General features: G+C 34.9%; 1 protein-coding gene across 13 annotated transcripts in view; it reads left to right on the top strand.

Moving 5' to 3' along the window:
- Positions 1 to 25,942, top strand: part of LOC139486839 (protein furry-like) — a 380,646-nt gene that overhangs the window by 287,123 nt on the left and 67,581 nt on the right. For 6 of the 13 annotated variants that reach the window (XR_011655643.1, XM_071271853.1, XM_071271860.1 and 3 more), the window contains 2 exons: positions 8,347 to 8,361; positions 24,985 to 25,182. Coding sequence is in view for 10 of the 13 variants with exons in the window: in XM_071271853.1 (XP_071127954.1) it covers positions 8,347 to 8,361; positions 24,985 to 25,182 (213 nt within the window). In the remaining 3 variants the exon portion in view is untranslated. The remainder of the gene's footprint in view (positions 1 to 8,346; positions 8,362 to 24,984; positions 25,183 to 25,942) is intronic. The other 7 variants (XR_011655644.1, XM_071271861.1, XM_071271862.1 and 4 more) reach the window with 3 other exon arrangements.

Raw genomic sequence — 25,942 nt, 5'->3', positions numbered from 1 at the left:
ACGGCGTTAAATTGTTTATCAGGTCAAGATTTATCTGCCCTGAAATTTTCAGATGAATCGGACAATCCGTTGTTAGGTTGCTGCCCCTGAATTGGTAATTTTAAGGAAATTTTGCTGTTTTTGGTTATTATCATGAATATTATTATAGATAGAGATAAACTGTAAACAGCAAAAATGTTCAGCAAAGTAAGATTTACAAATAAGTCAAATGACCGAAATGGTCAGTTGACCCCTTTAGGAGTTATGGCCCTTTATAGTCAATTTTTAACCATTTTCCGTAAATCTTAGTTATCTTTTACAAAAATCTTCTCCTCTGAAACTACTGGGCCAAATTTAACCAAACCCGTTGTTGGGTTGCTGCCCCTGAATTGGTATTTTTAAGGAAATTTTGCTGTTTTTGGTTATTATCTTGAATATTATTATAGATGTAGATAAACTGTAAACAGCAATAATGTAATGCTTGGGGTATACAATGTTTTTTTATACTTTCATCATAAATTATATTATGAACACGAGACAAACGAGACATTTCAGTGTGTCCACTCTTGTTTTTGCTTTTGAAGAAGATATGACAGAATTGAAGAACCATTTATATAAATTGAAAACCCAAAATAATCATTGATGGAAGATTTAAGCAAAAAATTTAAGGTGAGCGATTCAGGCTCTTGAGAGCCTCTTGTTATATTAAGTATTGTGCAATAGCAAGAAATTTTCAATTGCACAGTATTCAGCAATAGCAAGAAATCTTCAATTGCACAGTATTGTGCAATAGCAAGAAATTTTCAATTGCACAGTATTGTGCAATAGCAAGAAATCTTCAATTGCACAGTATTGTGCAATAGCAAATATTTTCAATTGCACAATATTGTGCAATAGCAAGAAATTTTCAATTGATTGGAGTTATCTTTCTTTGTCCAGAATAATAATTGAATCAACTTAAATTATTGTTTTATACAATATACAATGTACGTATATTCACTTTTACTACCAACTAATAAATCTTTGCCATTCAGTGATTACAAGCACTGTTTTTACATTTTAATATTTTATGATGTATTTAAATGAGTAGTTATTGTTGCAAACTCCATTAGAAATTTGAATTGAGATCAGTTTTTGAATAAGGGAAAAGGGGATGTGAGAAAAGAAATTGGGGGGGGGGGGGGAATTTACAAGGATAGTTAAGTGCCTTTTATGGAGACAAAAACTTATATTTATAAAAAGGCTTTGGGGGTTTTATAAACGAAATAATAGTAAGCTAAGCTAACTTAAAAGATTACTAAAACACACCAGCGAAATCGCGTGCATATACAGCTTGTGAATTGTTGTAGAATGATTTTTTGTAAAAAATATTATGTATGGAGAATTTCATGAAAGGTATCAAAAGCCCTCTCCCTTTTCCCAAAGTCAGATATTTGTTTCCTTTCTGTTAAATTCAATTATTTTCGTGTTTCTGGATTCAGACCACAATTATTCTTCTCCTTTGCTACAATGCTTTTGTTAAAAGTCAAATCAAATAAAAAATTTGCACCGTTTCAAACATGAAATAAATATAACTGCTTATATATAGACCACTATTAATCTAATAAAATATGCTTCTAGGACAATCCATCAGTGCCTTTTCTTTTAAGAGACTTACTAACATACCAATGGTAGGATATGAATCATGTATAAATGACTAAGACTGACTCAGGTTAATTTGAGGGGTGGTCGTGGGGGGTCCTGATCCCGAAATCCCGGGCTTTAAATCATGAAATCCCGAGATGCAGAATTTAAAGAAATTCATATCCCGAAATCGAAAAATATATTCCCGGATTCCGTAAGGTTCAATCTCCAAATCCCGAGCTTAAAAACACCTGAATCAGGGACTTTCTATACTAACATAGAAAGTCCCTGACAGAATACAGAAAGTCTCTATATATTAAAGTAGTATAATCGTAGTTTACATGTAAATAAACGCCGAAAATAATTCTCCTCTCTAACGAGGTATAATAATTGTGGTTCTTGCGATCTAAAAACCATGATATGGAGAACGCTATGAATGGCTTATTTATTTTTCATTTTGTTATCTATCATACGATATGTTGTACTTGTGCATGTTTCAAACCGGAAGTCTTGTCACATGTTTTACTTATTTTGATATATATGCAACTGGTATGACCCCTTAGATAGTAAACGTTAACCTTTCAAAGAAAACAGTAGACAGAATACAGCAAGTCTTTATATATTGAAGTAGTATTATCATATGTAGTGTACATGTAGATAAACGCGAAAAATAAATGTTCTCTATAAGGAGGTATAATAGTTGGGGTTCTTGCGATCTAAATACCATGATATTGAGAACGCTCTGATTGGCTTATTTATTTTTCATTTTTGTTATCTTTCATATGATTTGTTGTATTTGTGCATGTTTCAAACCGGAAGTCTTATCTATGACTAAAATTCAGTGTGATGACGGAATCATAACCGGACTCCTTTTTTGCCGTTTTTCTCCCAAAATAACTCAATCTGAATAATCATAAGAATGGATGACAAATGCGACTATGCATGTTACCTATAGGACACAGAGGCATGATGATTGATTTATTGTGGTAGGAAGAGAAGCGACACACAAAATGAGGTCTTCTCGTTTAATAGTATAGATGATTAGAGAAAAAATTTTGTCTGTACTAGCCAAATTTCAAATTTAAAGTTGTTTATAAAAAATATATCATGAATGATCATCACTTGGCGTCTGTCGTCGTTGACTTTTACAAAAATCTTCTCCTCAGAAACTATTGGGCCAAATTTAACCAAACTTCACAACAATCATCATTGGGGTATCTAGAATATTATTATAGATAGAGACAAACTGTAAACAGCAATAATGTACAGCAAAGTAAAACCTAAAAATAAGACAACATGACCAAATGGTCAATTGACCACTTACGGAGTTATTGCCCTTTATATTCAATTTTGAACAATTTTCATAAATTTTGTAAATTTTTGTAAATTTTTACAAAACATTTTCCACTGTAACTACTGGGCCAAGTTCATTATAGATAGAGATAATTGTAGGCAGCAAGAATGTTCAGTTAAGTAACATCTACAAACACATCCCCATCACTAAAACACAATTTTGTCATGAAACCATATGCACATAGACCAAGGTGAGTGACACAGGCTAGTTTGGGTAATCAGTTATACGACATGGTTCTATTATTACCATAGGAAAACACCCCAAAAATATAAAAGTGCTCCTATCATTGGAGGAACATTACACAGTTGTGTACACACACATGGCGGCAAGAAACACAAATTATGACGATCGGAAATCCATTTGACGATATCTAAACATTTTGAAATGAAGTGAAAAATATTGTGCGCCACATGGGCGCTAACATTGGTCACTATATACGCCATATCTGGTTGATAAACGCTATAGGTACAGAGCGCACGTCCTTCCAGATCACTGAGTATAGAATAAATAGGTATATCTGACTTTCATCATATTTGTTAATGTATCTTTGTTCATTTATATCTGCATATGACATGGGAGTAAATTAGAATATAAATCATAACCTGGTTGATCAGTTGACATACACTATACATTGTATTTTTTTTTTTACTTCAGAGTGTTTAAAGTGTGGCATATTATAACAAAAGATATAAAACTAAATTTAAGACAGTAAATCATTGATACTGGGTTTTTTTAAATGTGTAGTACTTGTATCAAAAAGCAATATATGTAAAGTTTAATATAATAATGTTGCTGCAACTAGAAAAAGATGTTTCTCAATTGCAGTAAGAATAATTTAGAATATTTTATATACCGAAGAAAGTTTAAAAAAATATTTCATAGGTTTGAGACTGTCACTTTGTAGGAATAGCCAGGAAACACTGGTACTTTTTATACTAACCATAAAGAATTTTAAGCATATAAAGGAATCACCAGTGTCTGTCTGTCTGTCTATTTGTTTGTTCTGATTTGTGTCTAGAACATTACTTTTGTTCCATTGAATATAGGTAAATCAAGCTTGATATATGCTGATGTTTCATGAGTTTGGAACATGTCATATACCATAGTTAAGTTACTCTGATCTTGAACTCGACTCGAATTAAAGTAAATCCTTGTTCAACTGGGATCTTGCTCATAATTTTTGTACCATAAAACGTTTGTTAACCAACTTAGTATTTATTTGCATCATGTGTGTAATATATTAAAGTAAGGTCACTCTGACCATGACTTACCTTTGACCTGGCACTGTCTGTGTGGTAAAATATTGTCTCATTTATGTTCTGTGCATAATTTTGTACTGTAGTACTTATATCAACAAAACTTTGTATGCAGAAGCAATATACTTTCAGGTAACTCTGACCTTTTATCCCTAAAATAAAACATTGCTTGATTTGTGTTCAAATAACTTTGCATGTAGAAGCATCATATTGTCACTCTGCTCTATTGACTATTATAGTAAACCATGGTCTGATTTGTGTCCAGAAGTCGGTTTCACAAACAGACTTACTACTAAGATTGATCTTAAGTATACTGAATTGTTTATGACTTACAATCAATCTTAGTTGTAAGTTTGTTTGTGAAACCGACTCCAATGCATAACTTTTGTTTTATAGAACTTCAGCTGATGTATCATGGAAGGGGGAGGGGGTTATATATCAAAATAAGGTTACTTTGACATTTGTTTGATTTGTATGCAGAAACCTTGTTCTGCCTGGTCAATTTGACTTTAGATCATTATGATAGTAAAACCTTGATTTTTAACCTTTTATACTGTAAACTACTGGTTGACTAATTTTGATATGCTGATGCATGATGCAATAGGACTTTCAAGTGTGATAGTAACAAGTACAATAATAAAATAGAACTCCATGGAAAATTTAAAACAGAAAGCCTCTTCTCAAATAAAAAAAATAAAAAGCTTAAATAAAGGCAACAGTAGCACGGCTGGTAATCTACACACGCAGAACATTTGGTTCTGCAATGAAAACCGTGAGAGGATTTTCCGGTTGTGCTTGAGTGGAGTAATTGTCACCGCTTCAAAAGGTATGCGCATTTCTAAATCGTAATTTTCTTATTCAACTGATCAAAATATTGAAAATCGGAGAATGCTATGCTGTGGTGAATACTTTAACGAAGAGATACATGTATCATTTACTATTGTACGTGGAGTTGAACTCCTACAAAATCAGTTGCCCCACGAGAAATTGCCTAAAAAAGTGACATATAAATTTTGAAATGGTTCTATTTACAGACCTACAAGTTCAAATTTACTTTTTATTCAGTCAAATGGTATGAATGTCGTATTGGGCGGCGTGTACGCTGTCCGGTGTTCATAAACATCTCAGTAAATCTAAAAAACGCATATTTTCATTAAATGTAATGCGTGAGGGGATCGGTTCTGTTTGAGGACATCGTGAATGCGTGAGGGGACGTGAAATCATATCTTCATATCCAAGCTATAAGTCTTTGAAAGTTGCATAAATGTGGTTAGATAGTTAATGAAAAAAACACATTTGTGTGCATAAAAAAAAAATTATGAGAAGGAAATTTTGAAAATAATTGTGGGACGATAGGTTTTATAATAATTATGTTTTACGGAAAGGAAAAAGAAAGTAGTGTTTCTTGCTAAAAATAAAAGTTAAAAATTTCCTATCAACCTAGTATATATATTATTACGAAAGGAGTTATCGCCCCTTGAATTGCTTATTTTAAGAAAATTAATTGTGAAAACACAAATTTCGATATTTGTTTAAATATTTTATAATATATTTATACAACAAATCACCAAAAACAGTCTAACCAATAAATTTCAAATATGTGCCTAATAAAGGCAACAGTAGTAAACCGCTGTTCGAGATTCATAAATCGATTGAGAGAAAAAAACAAATCCGGGTTACAAACTAGAACTGAGGAAAACACATAAAATATAAGAGGAGAACTATAGGACACAACAGAAACACAACATGAAAATGTAACACACACAGAAACAGACTATATATATAATATAGCAATGGCCATTTTTCCGACTTGACGCAGGATATTTTAAGAAAAAATGGTGGGATGCACCGCTTGTTTTCTGGCATGCCAAACCTTCCGCTTTTATGGAAATGTTAAATATAATATTTAAATGACAACATTACATGAGAGGACTACAATACAAATAAATGAGAGCACATATAGGACAGAGAAAACATAGCTAACAAATGGTACCAGGTTTAAAAAAATATATACGCCAGACGTGCGTTTCGTCCACACGATGAAAAAAGTTCGAATGCCAAAACAAGTACATTGAAGACCAAAAGTTCCAAAAAAGTTGTGCCTAATACGGGTAGGGTTATCTGCCTGGGATAAGAACATCCTTATTATTTATAATAATTCATACTTTTGAATAAAATGACTATAAAATAAATAAACATGCTAAAATCGAAGTGGTGACTAATTTTAAGATAAAAACGGATACATAAAACAACCCAAAACAGCACATACAAATTCACAGTCGAGTTAACCAAAGAGATCAACTCACAAAGTGACGTCACGTTTGAATTTCTAAAAAAATTTACGCCAAATAAGACAGACTTAAGATAGAATTCAAGATAAGATTTGTTGTATTGCTATAACATTTGATAATAGAAATGAAAATTACAATATTAATTAAATCAAATTGTGGTAGTAAACTAGACCGATTATTTGCCCAAATCCACGAATTTGGAGACATATTCTAATTGGTTAGACTGTTTATTCATATAAAGAAAACTGGGTGATTTATTGTTATTTTAAAATTCTATCTCATAATTTTTCTTTATGCACACAAATGTGATTTTTTCATGAACAATCTAACCATTTAAAGGCAACTTTCAACGACTCATATATATAGCTTGTATATAAAGATATGAGTTCACTTCCCCTCACGCATTCACGATGTCCTCAATCAGAACCAATCCCCTCACGCATGACATTATGAAAATATGAGGTTTTAAAATTTATTAAGATGTCTATCGACACCGATCAGCGTACACGCCGCCCAAAACGACATTCATACGCATTGGCAGAAAAAAAAGTAAATTTGAACTTATAGGTCTGTTAATAGAGACATTTCAAAATTTAAATGTCACTTTTTTAAGAATTTCTCATGGGGCAACTGATTTTATAGGAGTTCAACTCCACGTAGAGCAATAAGAAATACATGTTTGTCTTCGTTTAAGTATTCACCACAGCATAGTATTCTTCGATTTTCAATATTTTGATCAGTTGAATAAGAAAATTACGATTTAGAAATGCACATACCTTTTGAAGCGGTGACAATTACTCCACTCAAGCACAACCGGAAAATCCTCTCACGGTTTTTATTGCAGAACCAAATGTTCTGCGTGTGTAGATTACCAGCCGTGAGTAGTATACCGCTGTTCAAACCTCATAAATCTATAGACAAAAAACTAAATCGGGGTAACAAACTAAAACTGAGGGAAACACATTAAAAATAAGAGGAGAACAACGACACAACATTAAAACGTAACACACACAGCAACGGACTAAGCATTAGACAAAATCTGATGAGAATAACCAATATAACATCAAAACCAAATACATGAACATTGTCTGATTGTGCTTTGTATGCATATCGACCATCATTAGATCAAGATGTGGCAAAAACCAAAATCATGTCATCACCTTTACCTTGACCGATCTGGTAGTTATTTGTGTTCCAGACTTTTTTCCCAAAATTAAATCAATGGCTGAAAGCAAAAACAAAGTCTACAAAATGTCATTGTCTCAAAACATAATTTAACAGCAAAATGCATACATCAGTCCTGATATGAGGGCAGCTTTAATATTGAAATTGTACACAGAGAAAAGATGTATGGGTAAATAATTTGATGATATAAAAAAAAAAATTCTTAACAAATTGAATTTTGGGGAAATAAACTTAATAAATACATGTTATTAACAGGGAAATTTGAATTTGGAAAGATAGAAACATACTAAAGTGCCAAAAGATTATGAAACTAATTCTCAAGAAATGTAAAGAAATGCCTCAAATGGCAAACAATTAAATCCAAGTTTGCATTTATCTTACTTGTAATAATCTTATATTGATTCATTCCTAACTTGATTATTTATTGCTTTATCACCACTGTCCTATTTGATTTTCTTGTATTTCCTTGTTTGATCTGAATTGGGTTTTTTTCTTTCCCATAACAAAGCATGAACAGATATACATATAGGAAATATGGCCAGTGACTTTGTTATCTTGGAAACACTATTTTCTGGTTTGATATAAAATGATACTACAAAAACTAAAGTGTAGCATGTTACTGCTTAACTAATGAATTAACCTTTTCTTTTCTCTGAAGGATTCCATGAACAAGGTAAGATGACTAGTAACTGCTTAGTACTTAACTATCTCTATTTCCAGTCTGCTTAATACTAAACTATCTCTATTTCCAGTCACTCTTTGCACATATAACAACCTTTTATTGATTATTCTAATGAAATTTTTCAGGAACATTTTTTTTGAATGAGTAAAGACTAAACCATCCAATCCACAAGTGACAAGTTTTACTTGCTGGAATTCACGAATGTTTGATTAATACAATATAATCTTTAATAAATATAACTTACCTCTAAAAGTCTGTTTCAATTAGATTTTATCCAAATCTAAATTGTACAAGTAGATCAATAATCTTCCCTATGAATGTTTTTATTTGTATGAAGTAATTTTTTGCCATGATGATTTTAGCACTAAAATCATTCATCAATGTTCAGTGAATTTTATTTTGTTATTTGCCAATGAGACAACTATCCACAAAAGACCAAAATGACACAGACATTAACAACTATAGGTCACTGTACGGCCTTCAACAATGAGCAAAGCCCATACCTCATAGTCAGCTATAAAAGGCCCCGATAAGTTTATACTTTTTGACTATCTCTAATCATTCTAATGTACAAGTTCTATGACAAAGATTTATATATATTATAATAGCAATAAAATTCTACTTTGCAGGCACCCAAGAAAAAAATAATCATTACCTCCTTCCTCCCAAAACCTTTCCTCTTTAACCACCATACTTTAATTGGTCCTTTTTTGACTCAATGACTAATTTTATTTGTGCAATTCATAAACTCGTATATACAACATTTTTGTCTCTCTTCATCGTTAGAAAAGTGACACGGCTTTGGTCCAATAATGTTTTAATTTGTGATTAGGTCAGTTCATGGGGAACTATTAGTTGCTGGCATGCAGCTGTTTTAGAATTTGCATATCTCATTTCAAACCCCTCCGATGACTTTGAAACTTTTCTTGATTTACATGTAATAGTTCTTGATAAGTTCAGTTTAAGGGAAGTATTTGTAGTTAATCTCTGTGATATTTGATATGCAGTTGTATTAACACTGGCATTTCTAATTTCCATGGAGATTATTTTGTCTTCCCCCTTTAGTCAAGACTTAATTTAACATGTTGAACTTGCCTTTATTTAATTTTAGTAATATGAAATATTGAAATAATAGTTACCTTTGACCATGTATATACGATTTTAGGCTGTAAGTTTTCTCAATTGTATTATTTGATATTTTCATGAGGGGCCTTTTTTTCCCCTCATTTTGAGGTTGTACAGTTGCTCATAATTGCTTACATCCAATTCATTTGAACTTTGGTGAATAGTTTTCTAATTGGCAATCATACCACATCTCCTTCTTTTTATATAGACATGGTTGAAGTAAATTCTGTATTATTGTAGTCCTTTTTCATTCACTCTCAGTGAAGAATAAGATTGTTGTTGATCAGTCAGGATTCCCCACCTGATTTTTTCAATCATGAAAATTAATTCTATTGAAGCAATGACATGCTGAAAACCTATCAATTTATCCTGGGTTTCTTATTTACCAATTTGCTTGATTATGATTTTTACAGGACAGTTGTATTTTTAAAGACAATTAATTAACAGTATAATCTACTATTTACATGTACTATCATGGCCTTTTGTCAGATTAAAACTGTTGGCTGATTAGGTGTCAATGGTGAATTTCTAAAGTTAAAAAAATCACTAAAAATTTCTGTTTAAATATTTTGAGAAAAGGCAATTGCAGAGGTTGAGTACTAATAACCCTAGATATATGTGATAACAGAAACATTATTGTTTATGGTTCTGCACACAAAAGATCCACAAGTGAAGTCTGTTGTCAATGGCTGTCAGTTAAAAAAAATAGGGGAATAATAATTGTTAGTGAATAGGTCAAATGAGCTTCTGATCTCTTTGGTTCCTTCTTCCATCAGTTGTCAACTCCTTATTTGAGTTTTTACCCTTGCTTTTACTAACTTCATGAACTGAAAATCTTGCAAAATCATCATTCGACTTATTCAACTTTATAGACATTTTACTATATTTACTATAAGTTCTGCAAGGCTATCTGCTAAATAACTGCTGTATATGTTCAAGACCATATGAGTATTTGGACCGTACGCGTACGGTCCGGACCGTATACGTATACTCGTACGGTCGGACCGTATGAGTATACGGGTATGGTCCAGTACGAGCTGACCATACATGTTATTAGATCATATGGGTTAAATTTTAAAAAAATAACATTAATCACAATCTTTATTTTCAGATTTACTAATTTAATATTATTACAATTACACGGATAAAATGAACAAATGAACAATTGAAATTAAATATTTGTTTAATTGTATATCTTGATCCTAATTTTGGTACTCTCAACCAATGTTACACTTGCTACCACAAGTAACGTACTAATATTTTTTACATTTACATTTTTGCAGTTCGTGTATGTTCCTTAGCAAACATATTTTTTGGTAAAGTTCATAAATATTCTAAAACAATTGTCCTCCCACATTATATTTACTTCCGATATTTTTAATTTTAATGATCATAATTCAGTTTTTTTACTGAGTGATCGACATGTTAAATACAAGAGATTAACAGATTCAATTAGCGTGAAATTTTTAAATCATTAAAATATATAGTGTTTTTTTTTTCAATTACAATTAAACTTTTTTATATCTATTTGAGAGTTAAGTTATATGGATCTAATTAACTTTGACAACTTCTTAATATAAGTCAGACCGTACGCGTACGGTCCGACCGTATGAGTATTTTGAAAAAGTACGCATACGGTCCAGACCGTACGCGAACGGTCCAAATACTCATACGGTCTGGAACATATACAACACAATGAAGTGATTCATAAAAAAGAAAACTTCATACAAATCATATGCCTTTGGGCAACCAGCAATCCCTTCACAACCTGTTTACTTAAATCCTTTGTGCTAAAGAATAAACCAAGAAACACACTGCCTCATGATGACCTTAATGTATTACCCTAGCTGAAAAGACAAGTTGACCTTTTAACCAGTCTGTGTGTGTAAAATTCCCCTGGTTAGTTGACATTTATATGCAGGGCACTCATCAGGTAGTTAATTATTGAGAGGAATTCAAATGAAATATGTTTATACTTCTCTAATATATCATACAAAATTAGATTATTTAACAGATGTAAAAATTGTTTTCCTCCAAAAAAAACTTGAAATATAAATGATAATTAAGAATAAAGTAAGAAGGTATGGAATAAAGTGAGATGGTCTTAAAATTTTAACCAAACTGTAAAAAAGAATATGTTCTATGACAAATCAGTTCTATTCTTCCTATAAATAAGGTGTAAGTCTAGTACAATATGTGTTTATGGAAGTTTCAGTAAAATTTTGATTGACGCCTTGCAATGATTCATTAAATGTTTCTGTAATGTAATTTAAACATATTTTATTGTTCAAAATGGCAAATGGATTAGACACAAGTTTTACAATTTAGTAACGTCTTCTGTACTGTTTCCTTGTAGAGTTGAACTTAGATGCTTTGGCTTAAAGGTAGTACAAGGTGGGGCAAAGGTAGCGCTTTGTATTTTTTGCTGATGTAAATAGAATATTTTGTCCAACTTTATAAGTAAAACAACTATGTTCTGTCCACTCATGACAGTAGTAGAAGTATTCTGTAGAGGAAGTAATGTAGAAGACAGGCCAATATTGTGTAGAGGAAGTAATGTAGAAGACAGGCCAATATTCTGTAGAGGAAGTAATGTAGAAGACAGGTCAATTATTGAAAGTTTCAGGAGGCACTTTAGAACTGTTGCTTGGTAAAACATGAATATTCCATAATGCTCTCTGTTGATGTCTGTCCCCTATGTATTTTATAAACAGCGATTATCTGTGATTTTAGCTAAAACAGTTGCCCAGGTACATTGGATAAAATGGTTTGTATAGATTTCAGACAAGTTGCACTTCTTTTCAAGTATGTCATGATAATGCCAGGCATTTGTTCTTCCACAGGGATTTTATAATACCATGTCATTTCGTTTTTTACGATATTTGTCACACACTTGATTTAATAATTATAATCTTTTCATAGGACTACACAAGACAATATTCAGAATTAGTTTTTAAATAAGATTCAACATAAATAAAAAGAAGTTGAATAATTTATAAATAGGATAAAGGAGTTTGTTGTATAATATTTTAAACCTTGTGGTAGTGTATGCTATTGAAGTATATACCAATATAGGAGGTATTATATTCAAGTAAACCAATGGAAGGGAGTATGATATTGAAGTATACCAATGGAAGGAGGGTATGGTATTGAAGTATACCAATGGAAGGAGGTATGATATTGAAGGATACCAATGGAAGGGGGTATGATATTGAAGTATACCAATGGAAGGGGTATGATATATTGAAGTACACCAATGGATAGGGGTATGGTATTGAAGTATACCAATGGAAGGGGATATTGTATTGAAGTATACCAATGGAAGGGGTATGATATATTGAAGTATACCAATGGATGGGGGTATTGTATTGAAGTATACCAATGGAAGGGGAGATATTGAAGTATACCAATGGAAGGGGGTATGATATTGAAGTATACCAATGGAAGGGGGTATTGTATTGAAGTATACCAATGGAAGGGAGTATGATATTGAAGTATACCAATGGAAGGGGTATGATATATTGAAGTACACCAATGGATGGGGGTATTGTATTGAAGTATACCAATGGAAGGGGAGATATTGAAGTATACCAATGGAAGGGGGTATGATATTGAAGTATACCAATGGAAGGGGGTATTGTATTGAAGTATACCAATGGAAGGGGGTATGATATTGAAGTATACCAATTGAAGGGGGTATGGTATTGAAGTATACCAATGGAAGGGGTATGATATTGAAGTATACCCATGGAAGGGGGTATGATATTGAAGTACACCAATGGAAGGGGGTATTGTATTGAAGTATACCAATGGAAGGAGGGTATGATATTGAAGTACACCAATGGAAGGGGGTATGATATTGAAGTATACCAATGGAAGGAGGGTATGATATTGAAGTATACCAATGGAAGGGAGTATGATATTGAAGTATACCAATGGAAGGGGGTATGATAATGAAGCATACCAATGGAAGGGGGTATGATATTGAAGTATACCAATGGATGGGGGTATGGTATTGAAGTATACCAATGGAAGGGGATATGATATTGAAGTATACCAATGGAAGGGGGTATGATATTGAAGTATATACCAATGGAAGGAGGGTATGCTATTGAAGTATACCAATGGAAGGGGATATGATATTGAAGTATACCAATGGAAGGGGATATGATATTGAAGTATACCAATGGAAGGGAGTATGGTATTGAAGTATACCAATGGAAGGGGGTATGATATTGAAGTATACCAATGGAAGGGGGTATGATATTGAAGTATATACCAATGGAAGGAGGGTATGGTATTGAAGTATACCAATGGAAGGGGGTATGATATTGACATATAACAATGGAAGGGGGTATGATATTGAAGTATACCAATGGAAGGGGTATGGTATTGAAGCATACCAATGGAATGGGGTATGATATTGAAGCATACCAATGGAAGGGAGTATGGTATTGAAGTATACCAATGGAAGGGGGTATGATATTGAAGCATACCAATGGAAGGAGATATGGTATTGAAGTATACCAATGGAAGGGGATATGGTATTGAAGTATACCAATGGAAGGGGTATGATATTGAAGTATACCAATGGAAGGGGTATGATATTGAAGTATACCAATGGAAGGGGTATGATATTGAAGTATACCAATGGAAGGGGTATGATATTGAAGTATACCAATGGAAGGGGGTATGATATTGAAGTATACCAATGGAAGGGGTCATGATATTGAAGTATACCAATGGAAGGGGATATGGTATTGAAGTATACCAATGGAAGGGGTATGGTATTGAAGTATACCAATGGAAGGGAGTATGATATTGAAGTATACCAATGGAAGGGAGTATGGTATTGAAGTATACCAATGGAAGGGGTATGGTATTGAAGTATACCAATGGAAGGGGTATGGTATTGAAGTATACCAATGGAAGGGGTATGGTATTGAAGTATAACAATGGAAGGGGTATGATATTGAAGTATACCAATGGAAGGGGTATGATATTGAAGTAAACCAATGGAAGGGGGTATGATATTGAAGTATACCAATGGAAGGAGTCATGATATTGAAGTATACCAATGGAAGGGGATATGGTATTGAAGCATACCAATGGAATGGGGTATGATATTGAAGCATACCAATGGAAGGGAGTATGGTATTGAAGTATACCAATAGAAGGGAGTATGGTATTGAAGTATACCAATGGAAGGGGTATGATATTGAAGTATACCAATGGAAGGGGTATGATATTGAAGTATACCAATGGAAGGGGATATGGTATTGAAGTATACCAATGGAAGGGATATGATATTGAAGTACACCAATGGATGGGGGTATGGTTTTGAAGTATACCAATGGAAGGGGTCATGATATTGAAGTATACCAATGGAAGGGGATATGGTATTGAAGTATACCAACGGAAGGGGGTATGATGTTGAAGTATACCAATGGAAGGGGTATGATATTGAAGTAAACCAATGGAAAGGGGTATTGTATTGTAGTATACCAATGGAAAGGGATATGATATTGAAGTATACCAATGGAAAGGGGTATGATATTGAAGTATACCAATGGAAGGGAGTATGGTATTGAAGTATACCAATGGAAGGGGTATGGTATTGACGTATAACAATGGAAGGGGGTATGATATTGAAGTATACCAATGGAAGGGGGTATGATATTGACGTATAACAATGGAAGGGAGTATGATATTGAAGTATACCAATGGAAGGGAGTATGGTATTGAAGTATACCAATGGAAGGGAGTATGGTATTGAAGTATACCAATGGAAGGGGGTATGATATTGAAGTATATACCAATTGAAGGAGGGTATGATATTGAAGTATACCAATGGAAGGGAGTATGGTATTGAAGTATACCAATGGAAGGGGTATGGTATTGACGTATAACAATGGAAAGGGGTATGATATTGAAGTATACCAATGGAAGGGAGTATGGTATTGAAGTATACCAATGGAAGGGGTATGGTATTGAAGTATAACAATGGAAGGGGGTATGATATTGAAGTATACCAATGGAAGGGGGTATGATATTGACGTATAACAATGGAAGGGAGTATGATATTGAAGTATACCAATGGAAGGGGGTATGATATTGAAGTATACCAATGGATGGGGGTATGGTATTGAAGTATACCAATGGAAGGGGATATTGTATTGAAGTATACCAATGGAAGGGGTATGATATATTGAAGTATACCAATGGATGGGGGTATTGTATTGAAGTATACCAATGGAAGGGGAGATATTGAAGTATACCAATGGAAGGGGGTATGATATTGAAGTATACCAATGGAAGGGGGTATGATAATGAAGCATACCAATGGAAGGGGTATGATATTGAAGTATACCCATGGAAGGGGGTATGATATTGAAGTACACCAATGGAAGGGGGTATTGTATTGAAGTATACCAATGGAAGGAGGGTATGATATTGAAGTACACCAATGGAAGGGGGTATGATATTGAAGTATACCAATGGAAGGAGGGTATGATATTGAAGTATACCAATGGAAGGGAGTATGATATTGAAGTATACCAATGGAAGGGGGTATGATAATGAAGCATACCAATGGAAGGGGGTATGATATTGAAGTATACCAATGGATGGGGGTATGGTATTGAAGTATACCAATGGAAGGGGATATGATATTGAAGTATACCAATGGAAGGGGGTATGATATTGAAGTATATACCAATGGAAGGAGGGTATGGTATTGAAGTATACCAATGGAAGGGGATATGATATTGAAGTATACCAATGGAAGGGGATATGATATTGAAGTATACCAATGGAAGGGAGTATGGTATTGAAGTATACCAATGGAAGGGGGTATGATATTGAAGTATACCAATGGAAGGGGGTATGATATTGAAGTATATACCAATGGAAGGAGGGTATGGTATTGAAGTATACCAATGGAAGGGGATATGATATTGAAGTATACCAATGGAAGGGAGTATGGTATTGAAGTATACCAATGGTAGGGGGTATGATATTGAAGTATACCAATGGAAGGGGGTATGATATTGAAGTATACCAATGGAAGGGGGTATGATATTGAAGTATATACCAATGGAAGGAGGGTATGGTATTGAAGTATACCAATGGAAGGGGGTATGATATTGACATATAACAATGGAAGGGGGTATGATATTGAAGTATACCAATGGAAGGGGTATGGTATTGAAGCATACCAATGGAATGGGGTATGGTATTGAAGCATACCAATGGAATGGGGTATGATATTGAAGCATACCAATGGAAGGGAGTATGGTATTGAAGTATACCAATGGAAGGGGGTATGATATTGAAGCATACCAATGGAAGGGGATATGGTATTGAAGTATACCAATGGAAGGGGTATGATATTGAAGTATACCAATGGAAGGGGTATGATATTGAAGTATACCAATGGAAGGGGTATGATATTGAAGTATACCAATGGAAGGGGTATGATATTGAAGTATACCAATGGAAGGGGGTATGATATTGAAGTATACCAATGGAAGGGGTCATGATATTGAAGTATACCAATGGAAGGGGATATGGTATTGAAGTATACCAATGGAAGGGGTATGGTATTGAAGTATACCAATGGAAGGGAGTATGATATTGAAGTATACCAATGGAAGGGAGTATGGTATTGAAGTATACCAATGGAAGGGGTATGATATTGAAGTATACCAATGGAAGGGGTATGGTATTGAAGTATACCAATGGAAGGGGTATGGTATTGAAGTATACCAATGGAAGGGGTATGATATTGAAGTATACCAATGGAAGGGGTATGATATTGAAGTAAACCAATGGAAGGGGGTATGATATTGAAGTATACCAATGGAAGGGGTCATGATATTGAAGTATACCAATGGAAGGGGATATGGTATTGAAGCATACCAATGGAATGGGGTATGATATTGAAGCATACCAATGGAAGGGAGTATGGTATTGAAGTATACCAATAGAAGGGAGTATGGTATTGAAGTATACCAATGGAAGGGGTATGATATTGAAGTATACCAATGGAAGGGGTATGATATTGAAGTATACCAATGGAAGGGGATATGGTATTGAAGTATACCAATGGAAGGGATATGATATTGAAGTACACCAATGGATGGGGGTATGGTTTTGAAGTATACCAATGGAAGGGGTCATGATATTGAAGTATACCAATGGAAGGGGATATGGTATTGAAGTATACCAACGGAAGGGGGTATGATGTTGAAGTATACCAATGGAAGGGGTATGATATTGAAGTAAACCAATGGAAAGGGGTATTGTATTGTATGTAGTATACCAATGGAAAGGGGTATGATATTGAAGTATACCAATGGAAGGGAGTATGGTATCTAAGTATACCAATGGAAGGGGTATGGTATTGACGTATAACAATGGAAGGGGGTATGATATTGAAGTATACCAATGGAAGGGGGTATGATATTGACGTATAACAATGGAAGGGAGTATGATATTGAAGTATACCAATGGAAGGGAGTATGGTATTGAAGTATACCAATGGAAGGGAGTATGGTATTGAAGTATACCAATGGAAGGGGGTATGATATTGAAGTATATACCAATTGAAGGAGGGTATGATATTGAAGTATACCAATGGAAGGGAGTATGGTATTGAAGTATACCAATGGAAGGGGTATGGTATTGACGTATAACAATGGAAAGGGGTATGATATTGAAGTATACCAATGGAAGGGAGTATGGTATTGAAGTATACCAATGGAAGGGGTATGGTATTGAAGTATACCAATGGAAGGGGGTATGATATTGAAGTATACCAATGGAAGGGGGTATGATATTGACGTATAACAATGGAAGGGAGTATGATATTGAAGTATACCAATGGAAGGGGGTATGATATTGAAGTATACCAATGGATGGGGGTATGGTATTGACATATACCAATGGAAGGGGGTATGATATTGAAGTATATACCAATGGAAGGAGGGTATGATATTGAAGTATACCAATGGAAGGGGATATGATATTGAAGTATACCAATGGAAGGGGATATGATATTGAAGTATACCAATGGAAGGGGATATGATATTGAAGTATACCAATGGAAGGGGGTATGATATTAAAGTATACCAATGGAAGGGGGTATGATATTGAAGTATATACCAATGGAAGGAGGGTATGGTATTGAAGTATACCAATGGAAGGGGGTATGATATTGACATATAACAATGGAAGGGGGTATGATATTGAAGTATACCAATGGAAGGGGTATGGTATTGCAGCATACCAATGGAATGGGGTATGATATTGAATCATACCAATGGAAGGGGATATGGTATTGAAGTATACCAATGGAAGGGGATATGGTATTGAAGTATACCAATGGAAGGGAGTATGGTATTGAAGTATACCAATGGAAGGGGGTATGATATTGAAGTATACCAATGGAAAGGGGTATGGTATTGAAGTATACCAATGGAAAGGGGTATGGTGTTGAAGTAAACCAATGGAAGGGGGTATGATATTGAAGTATACCAATGGAAGGGGGTATGATATTGAAGTATACCAATGGAAGGGAGTATGGTATTGAAGTATACCAATGGAAGGGAGTATGGTATTGAAGTATACCAATGGAAGGGGTATGATATTGAAGTATACCAATGGAAGGGGGTATGGTATTGAAGTATACCAATGGAAGGGAGTATGGTATTGAAGTATACCAATGGAAAGGGGTATGGTGTTGAAGTAAACCAATGGAAGGGGGTATGATATTGAAGTATACCAATGGAAAGGGGTATGGTGTTGAAGTATACCAATGGAAGGGGGTATGATATTGAAGTATACCAATAGAAGGGAGTATGATATTGAAGTATACCAATGGAAGGAGGGTATGATATTGAAGTATACCAATGGAAGGAGGTATGATATTGAAGTATACCAATGGAAGGAGGGTATGATATTGAAGTATACCAATGGAAGGGGGTATGATATTGAAGTATACCAATGAAAGGGGGTATGATATTGAAGTATACCAATGAAAGGGAGTATGATATTGAAGTATACCAATGGAAGGAGGGTATGATATTGAAGTATACCAATGGAAGGGAGTATGATATTGAAGCATACCAATGGAAGGGGGTATGATATTGAAGTATACCAATGGAAGGGGGTATGATATTGACGTATAACAATGGAAGGGAGTATGATATTGAAGTATACCAATGGAAGGAGGGTATGGTATTGAAGTATACCAATGGAAGGGAGTATGGTATTGAAGTATACCAATGGAAGGGAGTATGGTATTGAAGTATACCAATGGAAGGAGGGTATGATATTGAAGTATACCAATGGAAGGAGGGTATGGTATTGAAGTATACCAATGGAAGGAGGGTATGGTATTGAAGTATACCAATGGAAGGGAGTATGGTATTGAAGTATACCAATGGAAAGGGGTATGGTGTTGAAGTAAACCAATGGAAGGGGGTATGATATTGAAATATTATCAATGGAAGAAGGATATGGTATTGAAGTATATACCAATGGAAGAAGGATATGGTATTGAATATATCGATGGAAGGGGATATGATATTGAAGTATACCAATGGAAGGGAGTATGGTATTGAAGTATACCAATTGAAGGGGGTATGGTATTGAAGTATAAAGATGGAAGGGGGTATGATGTTGAAGTATACCAATGGAAGGGGGTATGATGTTGAAGTATACCAATGGAAGGGGGTATGATGTTGAAGTATACCAATGGAAAGGGGTATGATGTTGAAGTATACCAATGGAAAGGGGTATTGTATTGAAGTATACCAATGGAAGGAAGTATGATATTGAAGTATACCAATGGAAAGGGGTATGATGTTGAAGTATACCAATGGAAAGGGGTATGATGTTGAAGTATACCAATGGAAAGGGGTATGATGTTGAAGTATACCAATGGAAGGGGTATGGTGTTGAAGTATACCAATGGAAGGGGGTATGATGTTGAAGTATACCAATGGAAGGGGGTATGATGTTGAAGTATACCAATGGAAGGGGGTATTGTATTGAAGTATACCAATGGAAGGGGGTATGATGTTGAAGTATACCAATGGAAGGGGGTATTGTATTGAAGTATACCAATGGAAGGGGGTATTGTATTGAAGTATACCAATGGAAGGGAGTATGATGTTGAAGTATACCAATGGAAGGGGGTATGATATTGAAGTATACCAATGGAAGGAGGGTATGATATTGAAGTATACCAATGGAAAGGGGTATGATGTTGAAGTATACAAATGGAAGGGGTATGGTGTTGAAGTATACCAATGGAAGGGGGTATGATGTTGAAGTATACCAATGGAAGGGGGTATGATGTTGAAGTATACCAATGGAAGGGGTATGATGTTGAAGTATACCAATGGAAGGGGATATGATGTTGAAGTATACCAATGGAAGGGGTATGGTGTTGAAGTATACCAATGGAAGGGGTATGGTATTGAAGTATACCAATGGAAGGGGGTATGATGTTGAAGTATACCAATGGAAGGGGTATGATGTTGAAGTATACCAATGGAAGGGGTATGGTATTGAACTATACCAATGGAAGGGGGTATGATATTGAAGTATACCAATGGAAGGAGGGTATGATATTGAAGTATACCAATGGAAAGGGGTATGATGTTGAAGTATACCAATGGAAGGGGTATGGTGTTGAAGTATACCAATGGAAGGGGTATGGTGTTGAAGTATACCAATGGAAGGGGGTATGATGTTGAAGTATACCAATGGAAGGGGTATGATGTTGAAGTATACCAATGGAAGGGGGTATGATATTGAAGTATACCAATGGAAGGGGGTATGATATTGACGTATAACAATGGAAGGGAGTATGATGTTGAAGTATACCAATGGAAGGGGTATGATGTTGAAGTATACCAATGGAAGGGGTATGGTATTGAAGTATACCAATGGAAGGGGGTATGATATTGAAGTATACCAATGGAAAGGGGTATGATGTTGAAGTATACCAATGGAAGGGGTATGGTGTTGAAGTATACCAATGGAAGGGGTATGGTGTTGAAGTATACCAATGGAAGGGGGTATGATGTTGAAGTATACCAATGGAAGGGGTATGATGTTGAAGTATACCAATGGAAGGGGGTATGGTATTGAAGTATACCAATGGAAGGGGGTATGATGTTGAAGTATACCAATGGAAGGGGGTATTGTATTGAAGTATACCAATGGAAGGGGGTATGATATTGAAGTATACCAATGGAAGGGGGTATGATATTGACGTATAACAATGGAAGGGGGTATGATATTGAAGTATACCAATCGAAGGTGGTATGATATTGAAGTATACCAATGGAAGGAGGGTATTGTATTGAAGTATACCAATGAAAGGGAGTATGATGTTGAAGTATACCAATGGAAGGGGGTATGATGTTGAAGTATACCAATGGAAGGGGGTATGGTATTGAAGTATACCAATGGAAGGGGGTATGATGTTGAAGTAAACCAATGGAAGGGGGTATGATGTTGAAGTATACCAATGGAAGGGGATATTGTATTGAAGTATACCAATGGAAGGGGATATTGTATTGAAGTATATCAATGGAAGGGGGTATTGTATTGAAGTATACCAATGGAAGGGAGTATGATGTTGAAGTATACCAATGGAAGGGGGTATGATATTGAAGTATACCAATGGAAGGAGGGTATAATATTGAAGTATACCAATGGAAAGGGGTATGATGTTGAAGTATACCAATGGAAGGGGTATGATGTTGAAGTATACCAATGGAAGGGGGTATGATGTTGAAGTATACCAATGGAAGGGGGTATGATGTTGAAGTATACCAATGGAAGGGGTATGATGTTGAAGTATACCAATGGAAGGGGGTATGATGTTGAAGTATACCAATGGAAGGGGTATGGTGTTGAAGTATACCAATGGAAGGGGTATGGTATTGAAGTATACCAATGGAAGGGGGTATGATGTTGAAGTATACCAATGGAAGGGGTATGATGTTGAAGTATACCAATGGAAGGGGTATGGTATTGAAGTATACCAATGGAAGGGGTTATGATATTGAAGTATACCAATGGAAGGAGGGTATGATATTGAAGTATACCAATGGAAAGGGGTATGATGTTGAAGTATACCAATGGAAGGGGTATGGTGTTGAAGTATACCAATGGAAGGGGTATGGTGTTGAAGTATACCAATGGAAGGGGGTATGATGTTGAAGTATACCAATGGAAGGGGTATGATGTTGAAGTATACGAATGGCAGGGGGTATGGTATTGAAGTATACCAATGGAAGGGGTATGATGTTGAAGTATACCAATGGAAGGGGGTATTGTATTGAAGTATACCAATGGAAGGGGGTATGATATTGAAGTATACCAATGGAAGGGGGTATGATATTGACGTATAACAATGGAAGGGAGTATGATGTTGAAGTATACCAATGGAAGGGGTATGATGTTGAAGTATACCAATGGAAGGGGTATGGTATTGAAGTATACCAATGGAAGGGGGTATGATATTGAAGTATACCAATGGAAAGGGGTATGATGTTGAAGTATACCAATGGAAGGGGGTATGATATTGAAGTATACCAATGGAAGGGGGTATGATATTGAAGTATACCAATGGAAGGGGGTATGATATTGACGTATAACAATGGAAGGGAGTATGATGTTGAAGTATACCAATGGAAGGGGTATGATGTTGAAGTATACCAATGGAAGGGGTATGGTATTGAAGTATACCAATGGAAGGGGGTATGGTATTGAAGTATACCAATGGAAGGGGGTATGATGTTGAAGTATACCAATGGAAGGGGGTATTGTATTGAAGTATACCAATGGAAGGGGGTATGATATTGAAGTATACCAATGGAAGGGGGTATGATGTTGACGTATAACAATGGAAGGGAGTATGATATTGAAGTATACCAATGGAAAGGGGTATGATATTGAAGTATACCAATGGAAGGGGGTATGGTATTGAAGTATACCAATGGAAGAGTGTATTGTATTGAAGTATACCAATGGAAGGGAGTATGATATTGAAGTATACCAATGGAAAGGGGTATGATGTTGAAGTATACCAATGGAAGGGGGTATGGTATTGAAGTATACCAATGGAAGAGTGTATTGTATTGAAGTATACAAATGGAAGGGAGTATGATGTTGAAGTATACCAATGGAAGGGGGTATGATGTTGAAGTATACCAATGGAAGGGGGTATGGTATTGAAGTATACCAATGGAAGGGGGTATGATGTTGAAGTAAACCAATGGAAGGGGGTATGATGTTGAAGTATACCAATGGAAGGGGATATTGTATTGAAGTATACCAATGGAAGGGATATTGTATTGAAGTATACCAATGGAAGGGGATATTGTATTGAAGTATACCAATGGAAGGGGGTATGATGTTGAAGTATACCAATGGAAGGGGATATTGTATTGAAGTATACCAATGGAAGGGGATATTGTATTGAAGTATACCAATGGAAGGGGATATTGTATTGAAGTATACCAATGGAAGGGGATATTGTATTGAAGTATACCAATGGAAGGGGGTATGATGTTGAAGTATACCAATGGAAGGGGGTATGATGTTGAAGTATACCAATGAAAGGGGTATGATATTGAAGTATACCAATGGAAGGGGTATGGTATTGAAGTATACCAATGAAAGGGGTATGATATTGAAGTATACCAATGGAAGGGGTATGATGTTGAAGTATACCAATGGAAAGGGGTATGATGTTGAAGTATACCAATGGAAGGGGGTATACTGTATAGAAGTACATGTCAGAACTGGCATGTATTAACAGTATAATAATTTGCAAAGGTGGTGAATAAATACCGCCACAATCCCCAAATCACAGAGTTGGGGAGCCACCACCCGAAAAACCAGCGACATCCCATTAGTCCGACAACCATTATTCCGACAGCCCATTACTCCTACAGCCCATTATTCCGACAGCCTATTTACTCAATAACTAAATTACAAAATGTATAAACAAACAAATATTGTACAATAAAAGATTAAAATCATCAGCATATGAAATTAAAAATTTTTAATTTAAAAAATAATACCTATAAATATAAATCTGTTAAAGAATCAAGGGAGTACATGTAGATGGGTGGGAAATTAAAAATCTTCACTTTTCTTCAGAAAACTAAAATGGCGTCCGCTTCAGTGCAGTTGAAGAGATAACATGTGCCTAATCCTCATTGATCAATTAAATATCATTAAACAATCATTTTAGTAATTAATTTTGACCCTGATCGTGAGATGACCCCACTGACCTTTCCTGTAAGCAAAAACTACAGACGACCCCATTCAAATTTACAGTTTCATATTACTCTTGATAAGAATAATTTCCTGACAAAAATATTTTTATGTACCATAGAATGATTTTATTTAAGTCTTGTGATTTCAGGATAATGATTAATTAAATTATTTTGATTTCAGGATAATGATTTCTTCACTCTGCCTGACAGCAGACGACACTCTTTGCAAATGTTGACACCTACAGGAAGTAATGGGCATACACAATTTGGTAGCGTTCCTGACTTGAAGTTACTTGGAGCTATGAGTCTAGCTGAGTCCCCAATATCACCTAGTGATAGTATAAGCCTGCATGAAGAGAAAATAGCTGATACTGAGGTAGTAGTAGAATTCCTTCTAATGATATGTAGAATTTGAGATAAGTTTATTTATATGAGTATGTATTTGGTTTCTATTTATGTACAACTGACTGGGTATGAATTTATACTAGAGTAATATATCAGCTAACCTTGTAATTTGATTAGTTCCTTTGGCAGAGGATATTTTGCAAAAAAACTCCTAAGCAATCTTACATTTCTGTGAAACTATTCTCTTTCAAGTGAATAATTTTATTTTTATATCCCATGCAACTTCCCACACACAAACGAATAAAAGTTTAATGAGGATGTAAAATGTATATGTGCATATCCACAGGATTTTTTTTCCATTTGACTTATGTAGGAGTTAGTCCATGAATCTGGTGAGATTTTGTTTTTCCAGTGGCAATGTTGGAGCTTGGGATATGTGAATGTGCTCATAAAGGTTCTTTAATTGTATACTGAGTGACAATGAAAACGCAACACTTGGTTTTTCAAAAATAAAATTTATATAAGAAATGATAATGATGATCGGACCAAAATCGGGCGAAAAGCATGACTTTTAGCCAAGGCGGGTGCCAAATGTCTATGTTACCACCATTGACTTTTTTGGTACATAATGAATGATTTTTGGTCAACAGAATTCGATATTTTTGCCAGACGGCCATTTAAATGTCACTTAGGAAAGACTGTGGTGCTCTTTAACAATTTCTGCGCAAATGGTGCTTTACTGAAATTGTTCCAAAGGTTCTACCATGACCACCATTGAACTCTCGTGACATTTG

Source organism: Mytilus edulis, chromosome 8 (assembly GCF_963676685.1).
Source record: "Mytilus edulis chromosome 8, xbMytEdul2.2, whole genome shotgun sequence".
Lineage (NCBI taxonomy): Eukaryota > Metazoa > Mollusca > Bivalvia > Mytilida > Mytilidae > Mytilus > Mytilus edulis.
The sequence above is the reverse complement of the archived record's forward strand: the minus strand, read 5'-3'. Positions and strand labels throughout refer to the sequence as shown.